This window comes from Electrophorus electricus, chromosome 8 (assembly GCF_041902795.1).
Source record: "Electrophorus electricus isolate QZ-2024a chromosome 8, ASM4190279v1, whole genome shotgun sequence".
NCBI classification, from domain to species: domain Eukaryota; kingdom Metazoa; phylum Chordata; class Actinopteri; order Gymnotiformes; family Gymnotidae; genus Electrophorus; species Electrophorus electricus.
The window spans coordinates 12,345,949-12,369,460 of record NC_137504.1 but is presented as its reverse complement, the minus strand read 5'-3'; the positions used below and the strand labels follow the sequence as shown (position 1 = coordinate 12,369,460).

At 37.4% G+C, this 23,512-nt stretch overlaps 3 protein-coding genes across 8 annotated transcripts in view; all 3 read right to left on the bottom strand.

The window, feature by feature from the left end:
* Positions 1–341: 341 nt before the first annotated feature.
* On the bottom strand, positions 342–6,217 carry septin4a (septin 4a). Its single transcript, XM_035526906.1, is given in 16 exon segments — positions 342–401; positions 825–882; positions 884–907; positions 940–984; positions 986–1,094; positions 1,389–1,485; positions 3,001–3,049; positions 3,051–3,100; positions 3,230–3,350; positions 3,352–3,393; positions 3,540–3,660; positions 3,846–3,898; positions 3,900–3,924; positions 4,031–4,127; positions 5,948–6,034; positions 6,089–6,217. Coding segments are annotated over 16 exon segments (1,167 nt in total).
* Positions 6,218–9,778: 3,561 nt separating this feature from the next.
* Positions 9,779–19,189, bottom strand: limk1b (LIM domain kinase 1b). The gene is made up of 15 exons (XM_027018322.3): positions 18,863–19,189; positions 17,477–17,615; positions 14,861–14,970; positions 14,296–14,472; positions 14,088–14,193; positions 13,828–14,006; positions 13,417–13,606; positions 13,230–13,316; positions 12,944–13,075; positions 12,783–12,842; positions 12,511–12,576; positions 12,225–12,396; positions 12,065–12,120; positions 11,800–11,957; positions 9,779–11,710 (listed from the first exon to the last, which is right to left on the bottom strand). The coding sequence occupies exons 1-15, from the start codon at positions 18,904–18,906 to the stop codon at positions 11,527–11,529; spliced, it is 1,860 nt and encodes a 619-aa protein (XP_026874123.2). The 5' UTR covers positions 18,907–19,189; the 3' UTR covers positions 9,779–11,526.
* Positions 19,190–20,026: 837 nt separating this feature from the next.
* The window catches only part of elnb (elastin b), a 29,668-nt gene continuing 26,182 nt past the window's right edge, over positions 20,027–23,512 (bottom strand). For 4 of the 6 annotated variants that reach the window (XM_027018285.3, XM_027018294.3, XM_027018303.3 and 1 more), the window contains 8 exons: positions 23,314–23,373; positions 22,545–22,673; positions 22,400–22,459; positions 22,157–22,198; positions 21,894–21,953; positions 21,670–21,726; positions 21,439–21,495; positions 20,027–21,311 (listed from right to left, as the gene is read on the bottom strand). In XM_027018285.3, the coding sequence (XP_026874086.2) occupies positions 21,265–21,311; positions 21,439–21,495; positions 21,670–21,726; positions 21,894–21,953; positions 22,157–22,198; positions 22,400–22,459; positions 22,545–22,673; positions 23,314–23,373 (512 nt within the window). In that variant the 3' untranslated portion in view covers positions 20,027–21,264. Of the gene's footprint in view, positions 21,312–21,438; positions 21,496–21,669; positions 21,727–21,893; positions 21,954–22,000; positions 22,037–22,156; positions 22,199–22,399; positions 22,460–22,544; positions 22,674–23,278; positions 23,374–23,512 lie in introns of those variants that run through there. The other 2 variants (XM_081718731.1, XR_014124778.1) reach the window with 2 other exon arrangements.

Sequence of the window (23,512 nt, the reverse complement as noted above, 5' to 3'; positions counted from 1 at the left end):
CATTGTCCTGTACATGTATTTAGAAACAAAAGAGTAACACATAAACTGCAAAATAACATTACTTTCAGAGATTACTGCCAACAAAGTCTAGCAAAATCATCCAGAAATTCTTTTTCCAAACTAAGACAATTTTCAGGTTTTCTAAGACAATTCTGGGCCTAAGAAGCTAACACACATCTCTGAAATATGCATGTTAAAACCTTAAGTGTAATGTAACATGTTTATACTATAGGTAAATCAACTGCACTGCAGGATAATGGCTGAATGCTAACTCCTCTCCACTCTGTGAGGGAGGAGTGGACCTGGCGTGGCTGTGAGGCACCGTGCAGCCTGGCTCGCGTTCATTGGCCAGGCCCCAGCTGCTCCTGCAAGCGCCACAGCAACTCTTGTATTTGCCACAGCTGTAGGGAAAAGAGATCAGATTTAGTGAAAAAGGTGTAGAAAAAGTTCTGTAACAGCACTGGGGATAGCTCTATACTAACCAGAAGGATTTCAAACTGTGTATGTCTCACTGACTCATTTTCTGGATGCAGAATACATTTAACTCAAAACTTAAATACTATTCTTTGGGGCAAGATTCTCAACTCATCACTTAATTACCAGGGCTAATGGCTCTGTTAGAGCAGGAATGTCACCAAGGTGTGCTGACCCCAAACAGAATTGTGCACCTCCACTTTAGTCCACAATGGTCATAGGAGAGGTTCTAGTGCTATAGCACCGTGGCTGAAGATCCATGTACCACCTAGCACCAAACCCACAATGCTTTCAGTGTTACTCATTAGACCTAAGCTCTGAAGCCAAAAGAACTGAAATATTTTTGTTACCTCTGCATCTTTCTTCCAAATGTGGTGTTCCATCTCACTGTCTACAGGCACCAGAGGCACTTTCCTTCAGTTGGTTACACGGACTGGGGTTCAGTGGGGCTGCTTGTGTGCAGACCTACGTTTCCTCTCTCTGACTACCATGCGGGTAATGTTGTGGAGTGTGGTAGTTCTTGTAATGCGTCTCCTGAGTGACGTCCTTCAAGGCCTGCAAATGTGTGTGGACCAGCATGCTTCTCAGCTTCAGGAAGTCTGAGTGGGCAGGGTTTTCCACTGAAACAGCAGCAGATTCACACCACTAATTATGTAAAGCTATTCGTTTAAATATGAAATGATTGGATTCAATTGTCAGCAGCCTTTAAGCATAGTTTGGTGATCTCTTATGTGAAGCATATGGTATTGTCATTCTTATTCTTTGAATTTTGGGAACTGTTCCACTCAGAGACACTGTGGGTAAATATTCTGTGGAACATTGTGTGTTAGAGGCAGACAAAGCACTATGAGTCATGTAATACCAATACCATTAAAAGAGAATGCACAGGCAGGGAGGATAATAGGTCTGAGTACCTTCCACTACACCCCAGGGATTTGTGCGTCCACAAAATCTTCTGCCTTTGCTTTCCACTAGAATATTACTGCCAACCACAGCAAAAGGAATGCTGTCCTTTGGAAGAAAGAGCACTATATATTTAAACCAAAGCTTAGATAAATTATTTATAGAATTATTTTAGTTTGGTTTTTTTTTTAATATTACAGTATTTGCAAAAGGAACCTCTCAACATCTACAACGTAAAGATAGCTGCTTTGTTTGCTTTCTGAAATACCTGTGAACCTACATGTGTCTTTTAAAGCAATGTTAAAATGGTGGTAAATCAGTACATTTTCTTTGCGGCCTTTGAGTACAACGTCTTGCATATACATCTCTGCCCTACATAAACCAAAATCTTATGGCAAAATTATTGTAACTGTCGCAAATATAAGGCATCAGGCAACATATTCATACACATCTTACGTAGTTAATGACTGTGGTTTTTGCCACAAGTTTTGAGCCAGAATTGGTAATATTTTCTATAATTCTGCATTTTTATAAAAATTAGTAAGTCTTTGTTTAGTTTCAACAAACAAATTAAACAGAAAACTTTACAAAATCTGCAGAATTAACCTTTAAGGGCACCTTCAGTCAGAACATTAGTAAGAACATTTTTATTACAAGACATTTAAAGAAATTGGTTAGGAACTGTAACAGGATAGCAGGGGGAGATCAAACAGAGGGCGATTTCGGTAGTAATTATGGCAATAATGGAGATTTATTTTCCTCAAAAATCCAGTGAAAGGGGCATGATGCCATAAGCAGACAAAAAAAAATCAATTAAAAAAAAAAACAAAACCCAAGGAAAAAAACTTTTTAACCCAAAATAAGGCAACTTACGTGCTTCCAATTATGGCACTCAATCAACGCATCTCTCTCTTGGAATGCCGTTGGAATGCTCCAACGCCACTCCTTATATTTCATCTTTGCCCCTTAGACCAAACCATTCTAGATACATAATTTATTAAATTCATAATCTCTCCCCTATGGTTCAAAACAAAGGCTATCATTTAAAACATTTTCCCATTATCCAAAAATTCTCTTATTAAAATAAATATACCCATATCTAAACACAGAGCCATTAATCACAATTTTATCCTCCCCCTTTCTATTTGGAAAATTACCTGCTCCAATAACGTGAACCAAAACTACAACTCCCCCTCAATTCTGGGCACGACACTTAACTCGTCCCCTTACAACCGCTAATCAAAACAAAATAGGTACATGCTTTGAACCCAAACTCCCGTTACCTTATTATAATAAATATATCTATATCTACACATATACATTAACTCTAGTAGTTACCTACTCATGTACATTAACTCTAGTAGTTACCTACACATATACATTAACTCTAGTAGTTATCTGCACAGTCAGTTGGCCACTCTGAACAATGTAAAACAGTTACAATAACTTTACAAAACTCCAGCAAACGGCAGGTTTGTTCCCTCTGATAGCGGTGTAAGTAAAATAAAAGTCTTTCAGTCCCATGTATTGTCCACGTTATCCCTCTAACATTTGGCTCTGCTGTTTGTCCACATGGAACGGGCCAGAGTCTCGTTACAGGGACATTTCAATGATGCTACTAACTTTGAGCTGTTGGTCCTGGAATTTGAATTCCTCATCTTCATCTGAGTCACTCAGGAAACTTGTAGATTTTAATCCGAAGTCTCTCAAGCTCCTCTTGAATCTAGAAGGGACCAAATGCATAACAGACACTTGTGTTATGCCTTATGCCCGACAGCAACTGTCTCGAACTGATCTGCTATCAATCCAGCAGATCCACACAATTTATGATAATATTTAACCTATCGGACACACACCTTTTTTTTTTCTGTACTACTTCAAGTACTGTTAGGCAGTCAACTTTAGCCAGCACAGGCACAATGCTGACCTTCTTCTGTAGTGCCTTCATGAACTCCACATCAATAGGTAGACTACTGCTCAAACTGCTGGTCAATATAATCCACTACTGGCTTCCAGCTATCAAAAAACATAAAAAGAAAAAACAATCTTATAGCAGTTTCTTCTACTCTGAACAAGCATTCATCATATGAAGGCAAAAAAGATTAACTCTACTACCAGAAACCTGCTTATGGAGGCTTTACCTTGATTTGAGATTGTATTACCTTCCTGTGTTGTTGACAGCATCCCCAAATCCTGGTGTGTCCACAATACTGAGCTGCAGGACTCCTTTCTCCTCGATGCCTACTGTATGCCTGATGATTTCTATAGTCTTCATGATCCTCTCTATGAGCAGTGCAGATTCTCAGGTAAATATTAGCTAAAGTAGTCTAAGGTAACCACCTATTCCTAGTAAATATATTAGATCACTACCCAGATTGTCTCATATTGTTAATGTTATGTGACTAATTACCAAGTGATTTATCTAGATGTCCTAAATCTGCTCACTAAGATTACACATGGGGCCTTACCCTCAGCATTTAACATATTCCTGTCCTTGTACATGTCTGTCAGGAAAAGGCTGTGTGGACTTTCCTAAACCTGACTCCCCTAGAGTCAAAATATTGGGATAAGTGAGTTAGAGGAAGTACACTAATACATTACGTTCATAACCTTTTTAAGGCACAATATCAACTTTCAGATGCAGTAAGCTCACCACCAACCATAAGTGTAAATGTAAATCCCCTTTTCAATTATTTTCTGTGCACTTGGCTGGGAAGTATGGAAAAACCCACAAATTCCTTATTTTGAGCCTAAAAACAATAATAAGGTATCATTATGAAGTCATGGTCATTATGAGAACATCTTTACACAGCCTATGCCTGTTTTTTGTTTTGTTTTGTTTTGTTTTTTTGGGGGGGGGGGGGTTCTTCATATGGGGCGTATAAAGGTGGATATCCCAGAGAGAGAGCAGGCGCTGCCATCCAGCTCCCTGTTCAGGATCTTCTATAGATAAACTGGACCACTAATATATGAAGCAGACAATATGAGTGCAACTTTATCTTCTTGGGATTAATGACATTCAATTAATTGACAGCTATGCATTATTCTCTAGTTTATATTTCAAAAAATGAACTTCAGCAGATTTGAAACATCAATGTACTTTCTCCACTTCTCAATACTGCCTAAAGAGAGGGAAAAAAATTGAGAATAGCTGATCATTTGTAGTTTCTCTCAGGTCATGGAAAATAGGTGAATGACCAGGTTGCCTTCATGTACCAGTGGCCATACTGTGCCATGGGCGTTTACTTCACTCCAGTACAGCATTAACTAACTTGTAACCTGCATGCTCACCACATTCTCCCAGGAGGTGAGGACTTTTTGTACAATATACATTCATATACATATACATATTAAGAAAGTATCAGGATTAAAATGTACCATGTACAATCCACAAGAGTTGTCAATAAAATGAACCATTTTGGCTTTATATATTTAATACAAAATGTCAGATTTAGTTTAAGAGTATATACATCTATATTGGGTAAACCTTAGAGGAGACACAACTCTTTTTACACATGGTTGCTCCACTCTAGGAGACAAAAATATATAGTCTACTACAGGTTTCCAGCTGAGGGCAGATATGCAGAGGCTAGTTTCCCTTTTCAGACATATGTATGTATACACTTGGTATACACAAACATTCACATTTTATTTAATGGTGGTTAGAAAATCTGTTTGAATTTATTTAAAATGGTAATGTGAGCATCATTATCAACCAGACCACAATGACCACAGAAAAATCATTATCCACAGGCTATGTTTATAGTTCACTTTTTATAAGTCCATGGCAAAACTGCTGTAGCTGCAATATACTACTGTTTTCTGAAAGGTCTGACACAAAAGAAAAACAGTCAACATCTTATAAAATATCATTGTACTGCATACAGTAATGTACAATATCCCTTTAATTTGCAAAGATCAAATAAAAAGGCATTGGCCTTTAGATCGCTACATTAATTTAAACATGGTGAAATACCTGTTAGTGGGGTCAATAGCATCTGCAAAACCTGGAGTATCAACAATGTTGAGCTTTCCCTTTTCAACAATGATAACTGTCTTCTTAGTAATCGCTAGTCTGATGTATCCTGTCTGTGCAAGAATTAAATGTACGTTATAAACTTTCTAATCAGTGATATAATTTTTACACTGTGTTATCATTTTGGTTAGTCTCAGAGTGCTTACTTACCTTGAGCAATACTAACAGTCTGTCCTTGTACAGCTCTGTGAGGCACTCACTGTGAGGTACAGATCTGAGGCAGCAATTCCAAAAAGCAATTCCAATCAAATTTGCATTTTCTAATCATGTCCATTGTCATGGATGACTTAGCTAAGAGTTCCTAAACAGATGAGATAATGAATATTTGTCATTTATTTTTTATTTCACTGTAGGGTTATCTTAAAATAAGATCAAGTTGATTAATTACATATACATTTTTCAGTCTTCCTTGCTTATCTTTACCAAAATTTCTGAGGAGTACTGTATATGTTTTTGTTTATTAGAATTTGATGGAATTTCTGTTTATTTTCATTTTTTTTGAATGCGAGGACTTCTCTTTGTGTGAGATGGTACCTCCTGGGAGTCATATGGGTCGAAGCATGCCTAGGGGTTACTTGGTTGTGCAGGGCATGAGACAGGGTGGGTGTCACAATCAGACACCTACCCGCTGGACCCATCTGTGCACAGGCAAGGTGGACGAAAAGCGAAAGATGCCTGTGACTGGGCATCCACATCGTGTTCCGCTGCCTGAGTGGTACCATCAGGTGGACACTCTCTGAAGTTCACTTGTGACAGATGATGTGAAACTGGCAGACTGTCAGCAAAATAAAACTTATGATGCATGGCCTACCTCATCATCTTGATATAAAGAGGGGCAAAGACAAGAACTTAAATGAGCTATTGACTAAATAGAATTCAGAAAACAATTGTAAACACTGCTAAACTAAAATATATCTTACAGTAGTGAGATATCTTATTAGAAACATTATTATTATATAGCGATTAGCTATGCTAACGCTAGCTATATTTAATCTGTTGAGAATACATCAGTGAGCTACCGATCTAATTAGTCAACTAGCTAACAGGTACGTTAGCTAGCTAATCAGCTAATGCTATAAACGTTTCAGATCGATTTCCTCACTGAATATCTTTTTAAAAAAGCAAAAAAAGAGAGAAAGAAACACTGAATTACTCAAACACATTCAAACAAAAATTCCCCTTTCAGCTAAAATATTGTACTTAGAAAAGGTTTGCTAAAAACAAAATCGAACAAAAAACTTTATATTAAATGCTGTACTGGTTTTTCAGATCGCGTTTCATTTTTCGTGCTTGTAGCTAGCTATTACCCTACCTTTTAGCTCGATTTTGTGTTTGTGTCTAGAAAAAGCAGAACGGAATTAGCTTGCTAGCTAACCGAATGATCTGTTACGGGGAATACAGGAAATTAGAAAAATAGTAGTTTAGCTAAATACATTAGTGTGCATACTTGGTAATGTTAAATCTATTTAATTCATATCTTCTAACTCAGCCAAGTAACCAATCAACTAACAATACAATTAACACAGAAAAGATATCGCTAAGTAGCTAACGTTAGCTAGTTATGCTGACTAGCTGTGTGTAGCTAGTTAGGTAGCTTGCGTAGATAGCATTTTATATAGCTTTTCTAACGATCAACCTGTCAACTTATTGAATGTTTGTAAGGTGGTCTTTAGGGTAGCATATTACAATGGATATAAAGAAATACTTTGATAAATAGGAAATCCAAACTAAACTAGAATGATGGAGGGCTTTCCCTTGATGCTCTTGTAAGACTGGGCCTAGAAATCCTAGAAGTCTATCTGTTTGTGGATTATTTAAAAGACCAGTGACCCTGCTCCTATGTTGACTAAATAAAACCCTAGTACTTATTGTAGAGTATTGTTTATTGCACTGATGTTGACTGCTCCTATGTCGACTAACTCTAGTACTTATTGTTTATTGCACTGATTGTTGTCTGAGATAGAGCTTATGTATTTTGCACTTCTAGGCATCAACATTGATCCCTGTATTTCAAACATATTCTAGTTCAATGATATCTTGGACTCTAACCTACTATACTGGCTAGGATGTATTCTATGAGTAAATGACAAAGCACTTATGTAAGACCCTCTGGATAAGAGCGTCTGCTAAACACTGTAAATGTAAATATCTGGCACATGTGCTTCCTTCTTAAACTAGTAAGCAACTGCAATACAGTATATACTCCAGAAACTAAAACAGCTTAATACATGAAGTAAAACTACTCTAACAAAGTTAAATAGAAAATTTTAGAATGGCAATTCTATGTATAAGAGCACTAACTAACGAAATTATCTAATTTGTGAACAGAAACTACTTGGATACTGAAGCCTGGCTTAGTTCAGATGGAACAGCATCCTTGATTGAAACTGCTCCACAGAATTATGATTTTATCCATATGGTATGAGAAGGTAAGGAGGGAGTTTTTCTAGCTGTTGTTTTTTTTTCTTCCAATTTTGTAAATTACGAAAACAATGCAATTGGAATGGTTTCTTCTTTAGAATATCTAGCTGTTTTACTCAACAGTCAAAAATAATATTGCTAGTGGTTGTCTATCCTCTACCATACACACCCTCTTTTATACCAGAACTGTGTGAACTATTGTCCATCTGTGTAACTAATCATGGTAGAATTCTGACTGTTGATATTTACATATTAACATAAATGGAATTTTACATATTGCCATATCAGATCATCACTGTAATTTAGTATGTCTGCTTCTATTGATGCAAAAGAAAAAAATGGAAATGAATAAAAATGATATTTTAACACATCAACAGTGTCTGCTTTTTGTAATGCTCTACATAATAAACCTCCTTTATATGTTTTCTCAATAGTGCATAATTTGGTCATCAATTTTAACTATAAGATGAGATAGTTTTAGATAGTTTTGCACCAGAGAAAAAGTAAAGAACAAAGCAGAACTGCAGTCGAAGAAAACTAAACTAAATATTCACTATGACATTCTAAAAATTATATTAACATTTCTAAGAATACATTAAGATCAGAGAGACAGACATACTTTTTACATACATACAAATTTATAAATGACAACTGACACAACCCAGGAGTTTTATTTCTCTATTTGCACTTGGTTCCACTTCTGTTGGCTTTTAATCATCAGATGTCTTGCTTCAGGTGGTCACTAACACATGGGAGACCTGTGTATCCCCTGCCTGGGTTGTTGCCCCATTATAAAAACACTAAGACAGTGTTTTATAAGTATAGGTGAACATGTCTCAGATTATATATATGATATTCTCTGTGGTGTACCACAAGGCTCTGTACTTGGTCCGCCTGTATTCTCTTTGTATGTATTGCCACTCAGTCAGATCATTAAGAAGCATGGAATCAATTTTCATAGTTATTGCACAAAACGCAACTGTATCTATGTATATTTGTTGCACCAAACAATGTTGCTACTGTAGATAAGAAGGTAATAAGTCTGTTCAGCAGTGTTAGCTTGATGAATAGCATTTTTTTTATTTAATGAAGACCAGACAGAAATAATTGTAATTGATAGTGAAACAAGCAGGTCAAAAGACTTGGAAATCTGGTCTTAAGTTAAACCTTAAGTTAGGAATCTTGTGTAATTTTGTGTAATTTTGGACTTTGATTTAACTTTTAAAGCATATATTAATATTATTAAAACTACACCCTATCATTTATGGACTATAGCAGAAATGGGACCATCTGAAAGATGCTAAGAAATTGATCCATGCTTCTTTTTTTTTTTTCTCAACATGATTATTGTAATTGATTCGTGTAACTGAGTTGTTGTTGTTGCTCTTGTTATTATTATGACAGGGTCTATCCTAAACTCTGAATGTGTACTCCAAACATCAGTTTCATTCTAGCCTAGCACTTTAACTTGGCCCAGGCAACCAGTTAGCAGCAAGCAATAGAGGTGACTCCTTAACCGCCAAGTCCTGTGTCTAGATAAAAAGTCTATAAACCATTCGTTTCAGCAAATAGCAACCCTGTATCACAAGTTAAGAAATGTTTGTGAAAAAATGCCTCTGTTATGGTGGTACCTTTGACTCTGTATCCAATAAACAAAATGTGGCTTCTCTTCCCATACTAACTTTCACAACAAGACAATTCCCAACAAATTTATTCAGACATACTAAACTAAAATGAGAGCCCTGACCATTACTGCCAGAGGTCTGGTTTTTAACACCAGTGGGAGTAGGAACATTAGCTGTAGCCCTGACCAGCACTTCCAGATGTTGACCTGATGTAAGGGTGGCTGAGAATGTGGCCAGGCTGGTTACATTGCCTATAAATACATGGTTAATTTGAATGGAAGCGATAAGGTGTAATGATGAGCGGTAAGGAGGCATGTGCTGAGAGGAGCAAGATTTAATAGGGGCAAATCCAAAATCAGGGTTGTTTAGGCTGTTCAGGGTCATAGAGCCGACACGGAGAGTACGAGGAAACATTACAAAACAAAAACATACGAAGGCAAACTAGGAAACACAAAAACAACTATCAAACATTAATTCAAAATGAAACAAACAGTCAAACCTCCAAACTAACTAACAATGAACAGCAACGACCAAGGCACACAACAGGGTTTAAATACATCAACTCAAAACGAGGGACAGGTCTAAGCAATCAAACAATGTGAGGACAAAATGAAACTATGGAACGGAACTACCCATGACAGGGAAAACATGGAACATGGAAGGGATTGATTATGACATAAGGTGTTGGGATTGAAACTTGTCTACTACCTGAAAAAGGGAGTAGACACAGTAGGGGAATCATAATATTTTAAATAGCATTAAGCATAGCTTGCTGTTTATTAAGGCAAGGTTTTTTTTAATTATTATTATTCTACCAATTCATCCCTCTGCTGTACTGTGATGATGAATGTTTATTCTATGACCAAGCTGCACCCAGGTCAGAGTACATCTGAATTCTGGAATCCCGAGGATCCTTTCATTTAATGCCCTACATTATAAATCTATATGTGACGGTGGAGGCGAAGCAGGATGCAAAGACAAGCCGTGGTTCGTCAACACAATGACGAACTAACTCAAACAGGAAAACAGCACTATGTTACTGACAAACAAAACAAACAGCAACACTAAGTCTCATGGTAAAGTTTCACACAACGAAGTGTGTATACCATGGGGTCAAATGCCGACAACAATAAAACAAGGGTTTAAATATGTGGGCTAACAATGAACATAACTATAGACAGATGCGACAAGACCAATGAACAAGGTAGGCACATAGTGCTAGACACACACACATACAAACTGGGAGGAGCCTAGCAGGAGGGGGCCATGCCATGACAATATAAAAATGTTAATTGTTGAATGAATGCATACATAATTATTTATTTACTGCATTAATTTATTCCTGCATTTGTCCTACTTAGTCTAAGTAAAATGATTGTTGAAAGAATAGATTTGATATATCAACTAAAAGATTAAATTCTAGTAATATTAACCATTCTTACTGATCAGGCAAATGATAGTAAATAAAGATTGACAAATATAGATATTGTCCCTCTATATTTCAGGGAGTCAACAAAAGAAGTTGGTCATATTCTGAAAATCGGCAGAGTAGGTCTGCAAGGGTCCTATGGTATGTGAATAATTTGTAACAAAGTAGAAGAAAATATTGGTAGTTAAAATATTTGTGTTTAAAATAAATTATATATAACCATAAGCAACCTTTAAAAAAGCTTAAAATGCCACAGTGTAACTCAATGTATACGTCAAGTTGTATGCAAAGATTCACAGTATTTAATACTTAATGAGTACAAAGGCTAGACAAAATATAGGAGTACAATTATGCATCTCTAGGACACATTTAGGCCTGCTATTAACAGTTTTTGTTGTTAATTTTCAGTATTTGTCCCAACCTAAATAGTATTTAGACAAATTGATAGATTTGTTCACTTAGCACTGCCCACACCACTACAGCTATTGGCTGCTTCATTAAATGCCATTACTGTAGTGCTGTAGTATATGGCCAATATGTGGGTTCCAGATTGTACTGAAATTACTTTTTCCTTTTGAAAGTTTCCTTGTAAGGGTTCACAAGTTCTTCACATTGACGTCAGACATTCACAGCATAATTCACACTTGACTTGTCAGTGGTTTCTCGTTTTGTTCGGATGGCAAACTGTTAGCCTGATGAAGCTGGTCATGGTTTTCCCAGAAGGTTTGCTGCAGCTTATGCAGTTCTGACATTAGAGGAAGTCCAATGTCCAAATGCATAAGCAAATTCTCCAACCATTGTTCTAACGTTGCAAATATGGGACTAGGATAGCAAAAAATGACATAGATTACAAGAAGGTTTGGCTGAACATTTTGTACATTTTCTGGAAGAAAAATATTATTAAAACCCACCGTTTTTCAGTTTCCATGTCACAGCAAAGAGCTGCAATAGGAAAGAAAGCAAGGGGGCATTCTGAGGGATAGCAGCGCCCCAGGAATTCATTCACACCTAGGCCAAATTCCATAGTGCGAGGTAGATAGTCTGGATCTGCATATACTCGGCCAATAATCTGATGGAAACAAAAGTTTTTTGAGGTACAGGCAATGTGTGTGTGTGTGTGTGTATGTGCTTATATTGACTAAGAAAATTGTCTTAACTAGAATGTTAGTAGTGTACCTCACAGAGAATGATTCCAAAAGAGAAAATGTCAACTCGTTCATCATAGCTTATTCCTTAGAGATAAAACAGGAACAGTAATGAATTTGACTGTGTAGAATATGTTCAGTTTTAGTTTGAGGTTGCTTTTTTACAGCTTTTATACATCACAGTGCCTTACCTCGGATCATCTCTGGTGCCATCCAATATGGATTCCCCACCACTGTGTACCTTTTCTTTCTCTGAGGTTTCTTTAGCTTGAACATTTGTTCAGGACTAGAATTCTGTCTCTGGGATTTATCTTCCATTACAAGCTGGGACAACCCAAAATCAGCCACCACTACGCTCTGATTCTGTAAAGGTGGATCAAGACTTTAGAATTGAAACATTTCTAATAGGTTTGTGCTGTAGAAGGAGATAAATGATACTTTTAGTTTATAAGCTTCATTACTATTATGGGTTCTTACCTCTCTGACAAAACAGTTATGTGAGTTGAGATCACGATGGATAACATTCATGGAGTGCAGGTAGGCCTTTATTAAAGGAAACAGAGGATGAGAGGCATAGATTTGGTATGTTAATGATAGACACTGGTATCCGGATCCATATTGTCACGGCTACTGTCATGGCAATTTAACCATTCGACTTGTATGTTTTACATCATACAGCCTACTGATGTTTGGAAAATAAATCACATTATGTCTGACAATAATTTGGTGTATGGCTTTCTTATGCTTACCATTCCTGCAGAGATATCCTTTGCATAGCTTATTCTAAGACTCCAGGGATAATCGCTTCCCTAGTAGATATAAATAAAATTATATTTATTTATTTATATTGTGCCTTAAACTGTTTAATTTTAAACAGTATATGACAGAATTTGCATGAAAAAAATCTGACCATTTTCTGTATAGTTTCCCTTAGGGTCCCTCCTGGCACATACTCTGAGATGAAATTTACTCGCTTATCTTTGTAGAGGATGCCAATAAACTTCAGGACATTTGGATGATCCAGACAGCGCATCACTTTTACCTACAGCAACAGTAGTTCAAATTTAATTTAATCATTATTATTATTATTCACATTTATATAGCGCCTTTCTCAAATCCAAGGGTGCTTTAGAGACATAAATTTTGCAGCCCTTCTGAGAAATCAGTTGTAGGCAATAAATTACAGGGTCACAAACCTCCTTGAGAAATGTCTTCTGAGTCTCTTCATCAAAACGAAGAAGTTCTTTCATCACCATGACCTCACCTGTTTCCCGGTGTGTAACCTGGCAGACCAAATGTAGGAACAGCCTTTAATGTAACACTGTGCTGTGCTATCTTTTACCTTTACTCTGCTTTAAGACAATACAGCCAGTTCCTCCTTGCCTTGATGGCTTGTCCAAAGCAGCCCCTGCCTAGCACCTCCCCATAAATAAGGTCAGAGGGGCGGAAGATACGCTGGGTTTTGTCAGCAGGATCGACACGCAAAGACTCTGAACGATTAATGTCTCTTCTTTGAGAAAGCAGTGGAAAGTGGCGTTGTAAACATTGAGTTTTCTCAATGCTGCAGCTACGCCTAAAGGAAACCACAGAATATGAGTTGGTAAGTGAATGTTAGAGAAAGTTGACGTCAGTGATGAAGTGATACTGATCATTATAGGATGGTTACAAGTTCCACAGTTGCTTTCCTTAATTCAGTTGCTTAATTTAAATGTTTACTTTCCAACAACATGTTACCTACATTCTTGTAAAAGATTTTCATGGGGTGGACTGGTGTAATGACAGGTAAATTCATACAGAATGTTCCTGGGGCGGTGGAGGAGGCTGAGGCTCTGATTGGAGAAGTAATCTAATTTCCCCGTTTGATCTGACTCTTCCTCCAGCAGGTCAAATGGATCCTCCTTAGGGCAGCCATTAGGGTGGTGCTCAACAGTGAGTTTTAGGCTTGTCTCAATGTCGTGAATCACCAGGTCAATCTGTTATAGCATATAACAGGTGTTATCATTTGTCATTCTACCACGCAGCAGACTTTCACACAAAGTCATTGCACATCATACCTCGTCGAGCGGGATGTTCTTAACGGAGATTCCATTGATCTCAAGCACAGTGTCTCCAACATGAATCATTCCACTAATCTCAGGACTCATGTTGTTTGAATCTAATCTGTAATGGGATGGTAGTAAACAATTCAAAATAAGACAAGATGGTACAATTGTACTGGTGCGTAAAATTGTTGGGATGATGGCATGTATTGGGCAGACTCACTGAGATACTCTGACAATGGGGCTGTTTGCATTTATAGGGCACTGGTCCACCCTCAGAGAGAGACCTCTCCTGCTTTCTAGTGAAGGAGGGAATGAGACCAATGCTACTGTATGAGGGAGTGCGGAACATTCTTCCCCTGGATGCCTCACTGATGCAATCTTGTAGTAACACTGCCCACTGTAGGAGAGGCAAAGAAACTCAGCCAGTCATCAATATGGGGCAATATTTAGGATTTAAAATTTGTATCAAATTAGGGATTATCTGTCTGTTTTTCAGTGACACTAATATATAAAATTCTATGAAATTCAGTAATAATAATATCATACACACATTTTAGTACATGAGCTCAGTGTTTAAGGTTCTTGACTAGTAATCAGAAGGTTGCCAATTCAAACCCCACCACCGCCAAGTTTCCACTGTTTGAGCAAGGCCCTTAACCTTCAGTTGCTCAAGGTGTATTTAGTCATAATTGTAAATTGCTTTGTATAAAACGGTCAGCTAAATGTTGTAAATGTAAATATAATGGTAAAGTGATTCTTGACACTTTTTGGGTTGCTAAACTGACCAGTATAATTTGGAGTGCTCCACTAAGGTATATGAATCCCCATCTCCTATAAACATGCCACAGTTTTCACAGATGAAACATTCTGAATGGTACTTCTGTGTGCCAGCCACCTGCAGTGTGGAATCAGAAGACAAGAATAAGCAACTTAATCCATTTTATGTTCTATATAAATGCTAATTTCTATAAAAGGACATAAAGGAAGGAAGTGGGGGTCATGCACTTGGGAAGGGGAAAGGGCAGTGGTGACATCAGCACCGCTGATGCAAGATGCAACAGTACAATGAATGGAAGGAAGTGAGATCTCATGAGAGGAGGAGTGACTGTAATTTGAGATCTGTAAGAGAATTGGGTAACATGCAAACAATACTCTAATCTTCACAGCAAGATTAGGAAAATTTAATGGTCCACCCATTCAATTGTAAACAAATTATAGTGGTAAATTGACCCTGTAACTTAAATTCTTAAATAATCTTAGATAAACATATTGCTCTTTGAACCTCTGTAGGTTCCAGTTCATGCTATATACATATTCAAAAGGACTGAGTTGTTAATAATAAATAAAAACAGTACATATTACTAATAATATATTTGTAATGATAATATTGTGTTTTAATGCTTTTGTTTTAAAGGGTAATATTACAGCATTGAATTTTACTTGTGGTTTGCACAACTTTTAAAGCTGACTTGAACTTTTAAAGCTGACTTGAAAAGTGATTCACTGTCTATTACTGATTCTTATACTGTCTATTACATTCATTACAAATCTTAATATTAACTAATTGCACTTCAGATGATGTGACTTCATATCTGGGCAAGCTGATCTTTTAAAAAATATTTTGGGATCTTTGGGCAATTTGTACATGAGGGTCCCACTGTACATTGAATTATTGCAGCCAAACACAACACATTTTTTTTTTTGTCATTTTGCACATTTTTCATCACCTATAATTCAAGTTCTTGAGTTCCTGTCCACCATCTACGTCACACAGATGAGGTTTATTCTGAAGACAGTGGGCGAGGCAAAGCAACAACTTTTAAGATGTATTCCTTGAGCTGTATTTATGTGCTTGACACTTTCATATTAGCTGGTGGTTAGCTTTAGAGTATCTTGATCATACTTGACTGAATTAATAATAATGACCTTCAATCATGAAAGTGAGAATTAGTTTTTCATGCTAAACAGCAGGTTTGTGTCAACCAGAGAGAAGGCTCAAAAGATTTCTTTGTATATTGAAAGTGGTGTACACATGCAACTATGGTATAAAGCTACTCCTTTGACAGTAGTCAAGTAGCATTTAGTAGTAGTGGTAGAGTAGTAGTAGTAATTTTACAGCAGTCTGTCTTTTTAAAGCATTGTGTTCTTAATAAAATTAAGCACGTATGTGTGAAAACCATTTTAATCCTGGGTAGGACCCCCATGGATTCTACAAAGTGTTGGAAACATTCCTCTGAGATCTTAGTCCATGTTGAGATCATTGCATTATGTTTTGCTCTAGATTTGTCAGCTGTACATTCATGTTGTGAATTTCCCATTCTACCACAGCCTAATGGTGCTCTAATGGATTCCTATCTGTTGACTTGCGAGCCCACTGAATTACATCAAACTCACTGTCATGATTATGGAGCCAGTTTGAGCTGCTTTGTGTGGTGCTTTGTCATGCTGGAAGCAGATATTATAAAACTGTCAGCATAAGGGGATTCACATGGTCCATACTATGCTCTCACTCAGAATCTGTTTTTGGTTGACAAGAGTGAAACCAGATGTGGTCTTCTGCTGTTTTAGCACAACTACTCTAAGGTTTGACATGATGTACATACTTTCTGCTTACCATGGTTGTAAAGATACCATTCTTCTCTGACCTCTCTCATTAAAAAGGCATTTCTGCCCACAGAACTGCCACTCACAGGCTGCTTTTAATTGTTTTGTGTTTTGTTTTTTTTGTTTGTTTTTTTTGCACCATTCTGGGTATGCTCTAAAGAAAAAACCCAGGGTTCAACAGTTTCTGAAATACTCAAAATAGACCTTCTACCATCAAAGTCGCTGAGATCATGTTTTCTCCATGCTGAATGATGAATGTAAATGTTACCTGAAGCTCCTGATCCCTGTCTGCATGTTTTAATATACTACAATGCTCCCACATTACTGGCCAATTGGAAGCTTACACTGAATGAGCAAATGTGCAGGTGTTCCTAACGGAGTGGTGTGTATGAGGGTAAATATGTAATAAAATCTGTTTTTGGTGGAGTTAACATTCCCACCACTGCTAAAGCAGGTATGAGACACATTGCCTTTCATATTTTAAATTATGTTTAACCTTTTTAGCAAATAGTTTTAATGTACATTGAAAATGTGCACCCAGCATTTAATGTTTTCATTTCAGCATAGCAAAGCATGCAATAGTATGTGTATTTAACTTGTTCAAACACGAGCAAGGCTTTCAGGACGCAAAGACAGCAAGCCATCTCATTAAAAAAATAGCCTATGAATTTGGCCAGCAACCATTAAAACCCTTTAGAATGTCCCAGTATACTGATATACAATGGGATAAAAGGTAAGGCAGGGCGTGATTCACTCAGAGCTGTGAGGTAATGTAACTGCGCAGTGAATGCTCTCACCATAATTACGCCATTAGTGATGACGTCGGAGCAGCCGCGACACGGCTCCCCAAAGCGAGCCCAGTAGTCCTGCCTACAGAAGTACTGTCCATCCCTCTCATAGTACCAGTAAGAGAGAGCAGAGTTGCACTCGCAGCACCTTCCGGGGGTGAAGAAAGAAGCAGTAGTTTTAAGACAGTTATGCACTAAACATAATGTTGAAGGTCAGTTAAGGTTATAGAGGATACCACAAAGTAGGAACTTATATTAAAAGGAATTTAAAGTTTAATTCAGCTCATTTGAATAAGCAATATTACAAGCAGCAATATCAGAAACGTAGATACTTAGTTCAAATTTAAAGGTAACAGAGATTACTTCGAGAATAAATTCCCATCTCTGCAAGATGCAGAGAAGCAGATTCATGCTTTTGTTTCCTCGACTAGATTACAGCTATTCACTTGTTTATCAAAAACCACAAATGACAGACTGCAACCTTTTCAGAAATGCTGCAGCCAGGGTACTAACATACAAAAAAAGAGCACATATAACACCCATTTTAGCCTCATTACACTGGTTGCCTGTCGCATTTACAATTGATTTTAAAATTCTTTAAACTCTAGTTTATAAATGTTGTAATGGATTAGCACCTACATACATTTCAGAATGCCTGACAGAATATGTTCTAAATTGTGTTTTGAGTGCTGTTTTTATTGAATGTGCTATTCTTTTGTTCTATCCCTCAACCAAACACAATCCACATAATAAATAATCCCATATTATTTCTCCCACACAGTTTCTGTATGCCTTAGTCCTTCAAACTCTACCTCTTGAAGTAAAGTAGCCACAGTGAATTGAAAGATCTTTGTTTTAAATCTCATTTTAACTTGTTAAAAGTCATCTATCTCCTCCCATTTCTGCTTATCTGACATTAACATTCTTCAGGATTTCCTTCTGAAAAAAGTCATAACACAGACCTGAAAACGCTCTGTTTTTAAGATAAAGCTAAGGCTTGTTATCCGAGAACATTTGATGTAATCTCTGTTCTCTGCTACATTGTTGCCTCACAGTAGGAGTGCTGGAAAAAGAGGTGGGGGAAAATAGCCAAGCTAATATGTTTCATCTGTTTTCAATGTAAAACACATGTGAAATATATATTATTCTAAAGTTAAGATAGGACATATAGTAACAACTTCCAGAATATCACTCTCCTTATTTAAGTGTTTTGTGCACTTTTAAAAGCTAAAAGTGAAAGTATAAGATATTTCCCCTTTTTGGCATAGTGTATATTTAAACAGCATTTGTACATACAGTACACTTACAAACATTACAACAACATTCCTGCTCTGACATTCTTTAAACAATTAACATTAAACACATTCTAACAGGTTTAATCAGCACTCAACCTACCTTGCTTTTATTTTTCTCCTATAACCCAGGTCGTGGTGAGACATGTGAGTATTTCAGTAGTACAGCTGTTAGTCTGCTCTCTCTTCCTCTCTTGCTGTCTTTTCCTCTTCAGGGGAGGGGAGGGGAGAAAAGAAAAGCCCGGCTGTATGAAAACACATCTCCACAGTTCCAAATGTATCTGAATCCTTCAGACTATTCATACGCATCTACCTTCTTTACAATGTTGCCAGCATGTAAATCAAGGCAGCATGTGATTTTTTTCTCTCTTCTTTATGCACCTTGCCTGTAAAAATGAATCCACCACCGACCAATCCCCAGGTCTGCCTCTAACTTTAGCCTACCCCCTTTCCCAGGCTGCTTCAGTGAGCAGCATGAAATGACGACAAGTGGGATTGAGTTGCACTCCCACCTGATAATTGATAGCCTTCAGAGACCTTTGGAGCATATAGGGAGAACTCATTGCAAACCACTCAAAGGAATTCCACTCCAACTGGAACAAGTCTGATTGCCGCTGGACCTTTAACTACTCCCCATGCAAAGATTTTGATATGATGTAACCCAGGTCAGCGCTCTAGCAGTGGAGGCATTTAAGATTGGGTGGGGAGTGCTTTGACCAAAGCCCCCAATGACCCTAACAGTACTGACCTACTTATAGTTGAAGGGAAAAATGTTTTTCTTTGTTTATCTTTGTTTTCTTTGTTGTTTGCTTATCCAACTCGCCATCTCAGTTTCTTATTCACATATTCTAAGGATATTGTTATTCTTTTCCTCTTAGAATTTTATTTGTTTCTATTCCAATAAAATTAATTAGTTATACAAGGTCCTTTGAGATGCTGAAGGTATACAAATCATTACTGAAGAACTAGTTAAAAGTCCTTTAATCTTTCAGTTTCAGTTTACAGTGTCTATATTTATTCTTCAAGCACATAGCTGAGTTTTCAACCCAGATGATACTTTAGCAGGGTTTTTAAGACTTAACTGGCTTCTTTCAGTCTTGGGGGATGTTCAGGCACGTGTTCAGATCTACAGTAATGAACTAGCAAATCCCCATCTTATAACCCACTGCCTTGACTATGTAGCAGCATTAACCAAGCCAGGGGATAAAGATTTGGAGGAAGCACCATGATGAAATCCTTTAGGACATAAATGAAGAAAGACAAAAGATGATTTTGTAATTTATTTAATGAACTAAAAATAACGCATCATAAGAAATCTTGATGGTCATACATGAATTTCATGTTCAAGATGTGAAATTCAAAGTAAGAGCCACATAAAGTGAAAATCAAAAGGTAAACACTGCAAACCTGCTATTAACCGGCTGCATCGTCATTCTCTTGATCTCAGGTCACATTTGAATTGTAATTTCCACTTACACAAATACATCATTCACAAGTTTCAGAAAACACACACCCAGAGAATCACTTTAAGCTCCTGAAGTATAGTGAAAAACTTCTAATCCTCAGTTGTTCGGGAAATACGGTGCCAACATCAGAAAATACAATTTGCTACAGTAAGACTGTCCAAAAGGCAGAGTGTAAGTCTACATTTCTCTAACAGCACAGATGACAAAGCTCATCAACATGCACTCACGTAGAGGCCATTATAAGCCTGCCTTAGTAAGAAGAAAAGGGTGGTAGGCACCATCAAAAGAGAAGAAGCAAACAGTCACACTGTGCACAAATGATGAGAATCTTGGAACGTGATCTGTACCACTTGGTGTAAGCTCAATTGTGTATTACTCTTACAGATCTGCTTCAAGTAGCAGAGACCTGCTCCTAAGCAGTACTTCTGAATATGTAGCTGTGACTCTGAAATTGAGACTAAGCGCTAAGATGGAGCAGTGGTGATTGATGAGTCAGAAGAGCCACTGTTTTGTGTGGATCACAGTTCAGACCATCAGGAGTATCAGGTAAATATGTGCAAGTTTACTGCAATCCACCACAATTTTGTGTGATCTGGCCATTACACACCCAGCTAATTTACAGTGAAGCTACAGTGATAATTAAGGGACAGTGTTGTTACATGCCTTGACAGCATTGAACTAATGGATGACAGTGAACAGATCAGTTACCTCTTCTTCTGAAGTGCTGAAATAAAAACTAAACTGAAGTTAAAAAAAATAATTAAATAATGGCCTGGTGTGTAAATAAATAGGGCTTACATATAAATAAAAAAGGGCTTACATTGTGCCATGAGGGTATGGGTAAGAGCGCAATGTACAGCACCTTAGATCAAACTTTATCAAATATATGTGATGTGCTTCTTCTGAACCTCTGGACACACTTATGTTACAAAATGGGGTTTGTTGTTGTTTTTCTTTTCCCATGCTAGCAATGAAAAAGCACATCTGAGATAGGCAGTAGCACCACTTGTTCATGAGGTCACATCCCTTTTCAGGGTTCTCACTTCCTCCTCCTACCACAGTACTTGCCTCGGCATGCAGCACCCCCTGTGATCAAACACAGCTGAAGTAATTGCATGGAAACATTTTATGGGCTTCACAAATACACATTATGCATAGTAACATGAATTAGTATAGTATAGTATTACTATTAATATAGTAATGTGTATGATACCTCTGTATCCTCCAGCACTTAGATTACCCAGGAGAGCTGCATATTTGGCTGCTTTGGCTGTTAAAAAAAAGCATAAACAGGACAATAAATAGCAATCCATCAATCAATAAAGAACATAGTTCACTGAAATCTTCAGTGGATATAGCACAGTAAGAACTCCAGTCCTTTGAATTACAAGTACAAATTAACATGTAATTTAGGTACACCGTGTAAAATTGAGTCATGTCCTACATTGTTGAGGTGTAAGTGGTGCACTTCCAGCTCCACCTGGTCCAACTCCACCATAGCCTAATGTGGTAGACAAGTTTCATCAGTCAGTATAGCCTACATCTGTAACATGAGTTATGACCAAATCCTGGAAACAGAAGCTTTTTAGATGTTTGTTTTAAACTTGCTATGGCAGTAAATTAGCCCTTCTCAACAGAATCTCAGGGAGTGAATCTGATCCTCATTACCTGTAAATGGCTGCTGATAACTTCCTGGACCACCCACACCATGTCCAGGCACTGCACTCCCTGCAGGAGTAGCAAACACATCATTCCAACTTCATAGATATAATTTCAGCCCATTCACACACCTTCATAACGACAACTTCAAACTGAAGAAAGATGCAACAAATGTAATGTTTTGTATTAATCAAATGCCCCCATACTATATTTCCTGTTATAGTGTTTAACCCATGAAATAGGGAGAATGAGAAGAACGAATGTTGTCCTACCTGGCTGGTAACCTTGACCACCCAAGGCACTTGTGCCATAGGCTGTACAACAGGAAAAAAGAAGGAATGATTGGCATGTTTTCAGGATCTTTAGACTCACGCCTGCAATATTCCTGTATAGTGTTTACCACATTTATGTTTAAGTACATTGAGGTGTCACTATGAGTTATGGATCATTTGGGGGTATTTTGCTCAGCACCTATTTTGTTGTGTTATATTACACAGAAAATGGCCAAACAGCACCTGATTTCACAGGTATCCCAGCTCCTGCTCCCAGGCCTGCACTGCCTGGATACCTGAAACCTAAAAGCACACTATGAGTCCTTATCTCAAAGCAGTGATTTTACTGATGATCTGTTGGAAGAGTACTTGAGGCTATACAAAATACCTGCACCAGGTCCTGCTTGGCCAGCAGCACCTACTCCTTCTACACCTGTTAGTCCTCCACCTGCAGGGGCTCTTCCTAGAGCCCCACCTGTACCTCCACGTCCTCCTACTCCTCCCAAATCTCCAAATCCTAAAATAACAATGAACAGCGCTCTGAGAACCCAAATAATGATCATTATATAGTTAAGATGACAAGTAAAATTGTGGAGTTGTAGTTTTTTTGTATCAATTGTTTGTGCAGGTCAAAACACTGACACAATAATCTTACGATGTGAGAAATTAAAGTTGGTGTGATTTATCTTCATAATAACAGTAATTAAACTGATTTGTATTAATTAATTGATTTACTTTTTTCTACCAAAACTGTACTTGCATGTGAGATACTATTTGCATTCTAGCATCACACATTTTTAAATGCATTTCCTTAATTTATGTCTATTACTTATTTTATAAGAGGCCTCTCTGGGAACTATTTTGAGATCATTTAATGGTTAGCATAGTCTGTAGTTCTGTTGTTCCTAAGCATGTGGAATGTATGTACTTAGGTATCCTGTTTGAACAGGATATCCCTTGAACTGCTCGAGAATTTCATTGAGGTGTCACACATCAAACATTTAAGGAACACCAAGGTAGCTTTAGTTGTGAAATCGTACTTTAATTTGTCCATCTTCAAATTCACACAACAAAAACGTTTCAAAGTAAATATATTTCTGTCCACAGAAAAAGCATGATCACCATGGCGATTGTGTGGGTATTCAAACAAGCAGCACCTGATTTCCCAGGTTTTCTGGCTCCTGATGCGATTCCTGCTCCACCTGGGTATCCTAAACCTGAAAACAAAACACACTTTTCTATTCTACATATGATGGTATGATGTATGTCATATGAGTGACAGGATTTAGTTTGCAGTCCTAATGCTTGGGTCCCCTTGCTTTATGTTTTTCCTGCTATAACATACCTGTTCTATCT

Excerpts from the sequence above, each read along its gene's own strand:
- limk1b (XM_027018322.3), bottom strand. The coding sequence starts at position 18,906 with ATGTCTCACCACGACCTGGGTTATAGGAGAAAAATAAAAGCAAG. Across the intron at positions 12,121-12,224 it reads GGCACCAGAGATGATCCGAG|GAATAAGCTATGATGAACGA; the intron begins GTAAGGCACTGT and ends TTTATCTCTAAG. Across the intron at positions 11,958-12,064 it reads TTGGAATCATTCTCTGTGAG|ATTATTGGCCGAGTATATGC; the intron begins GTACACTACTAA and ends TGTTTCCATCAG.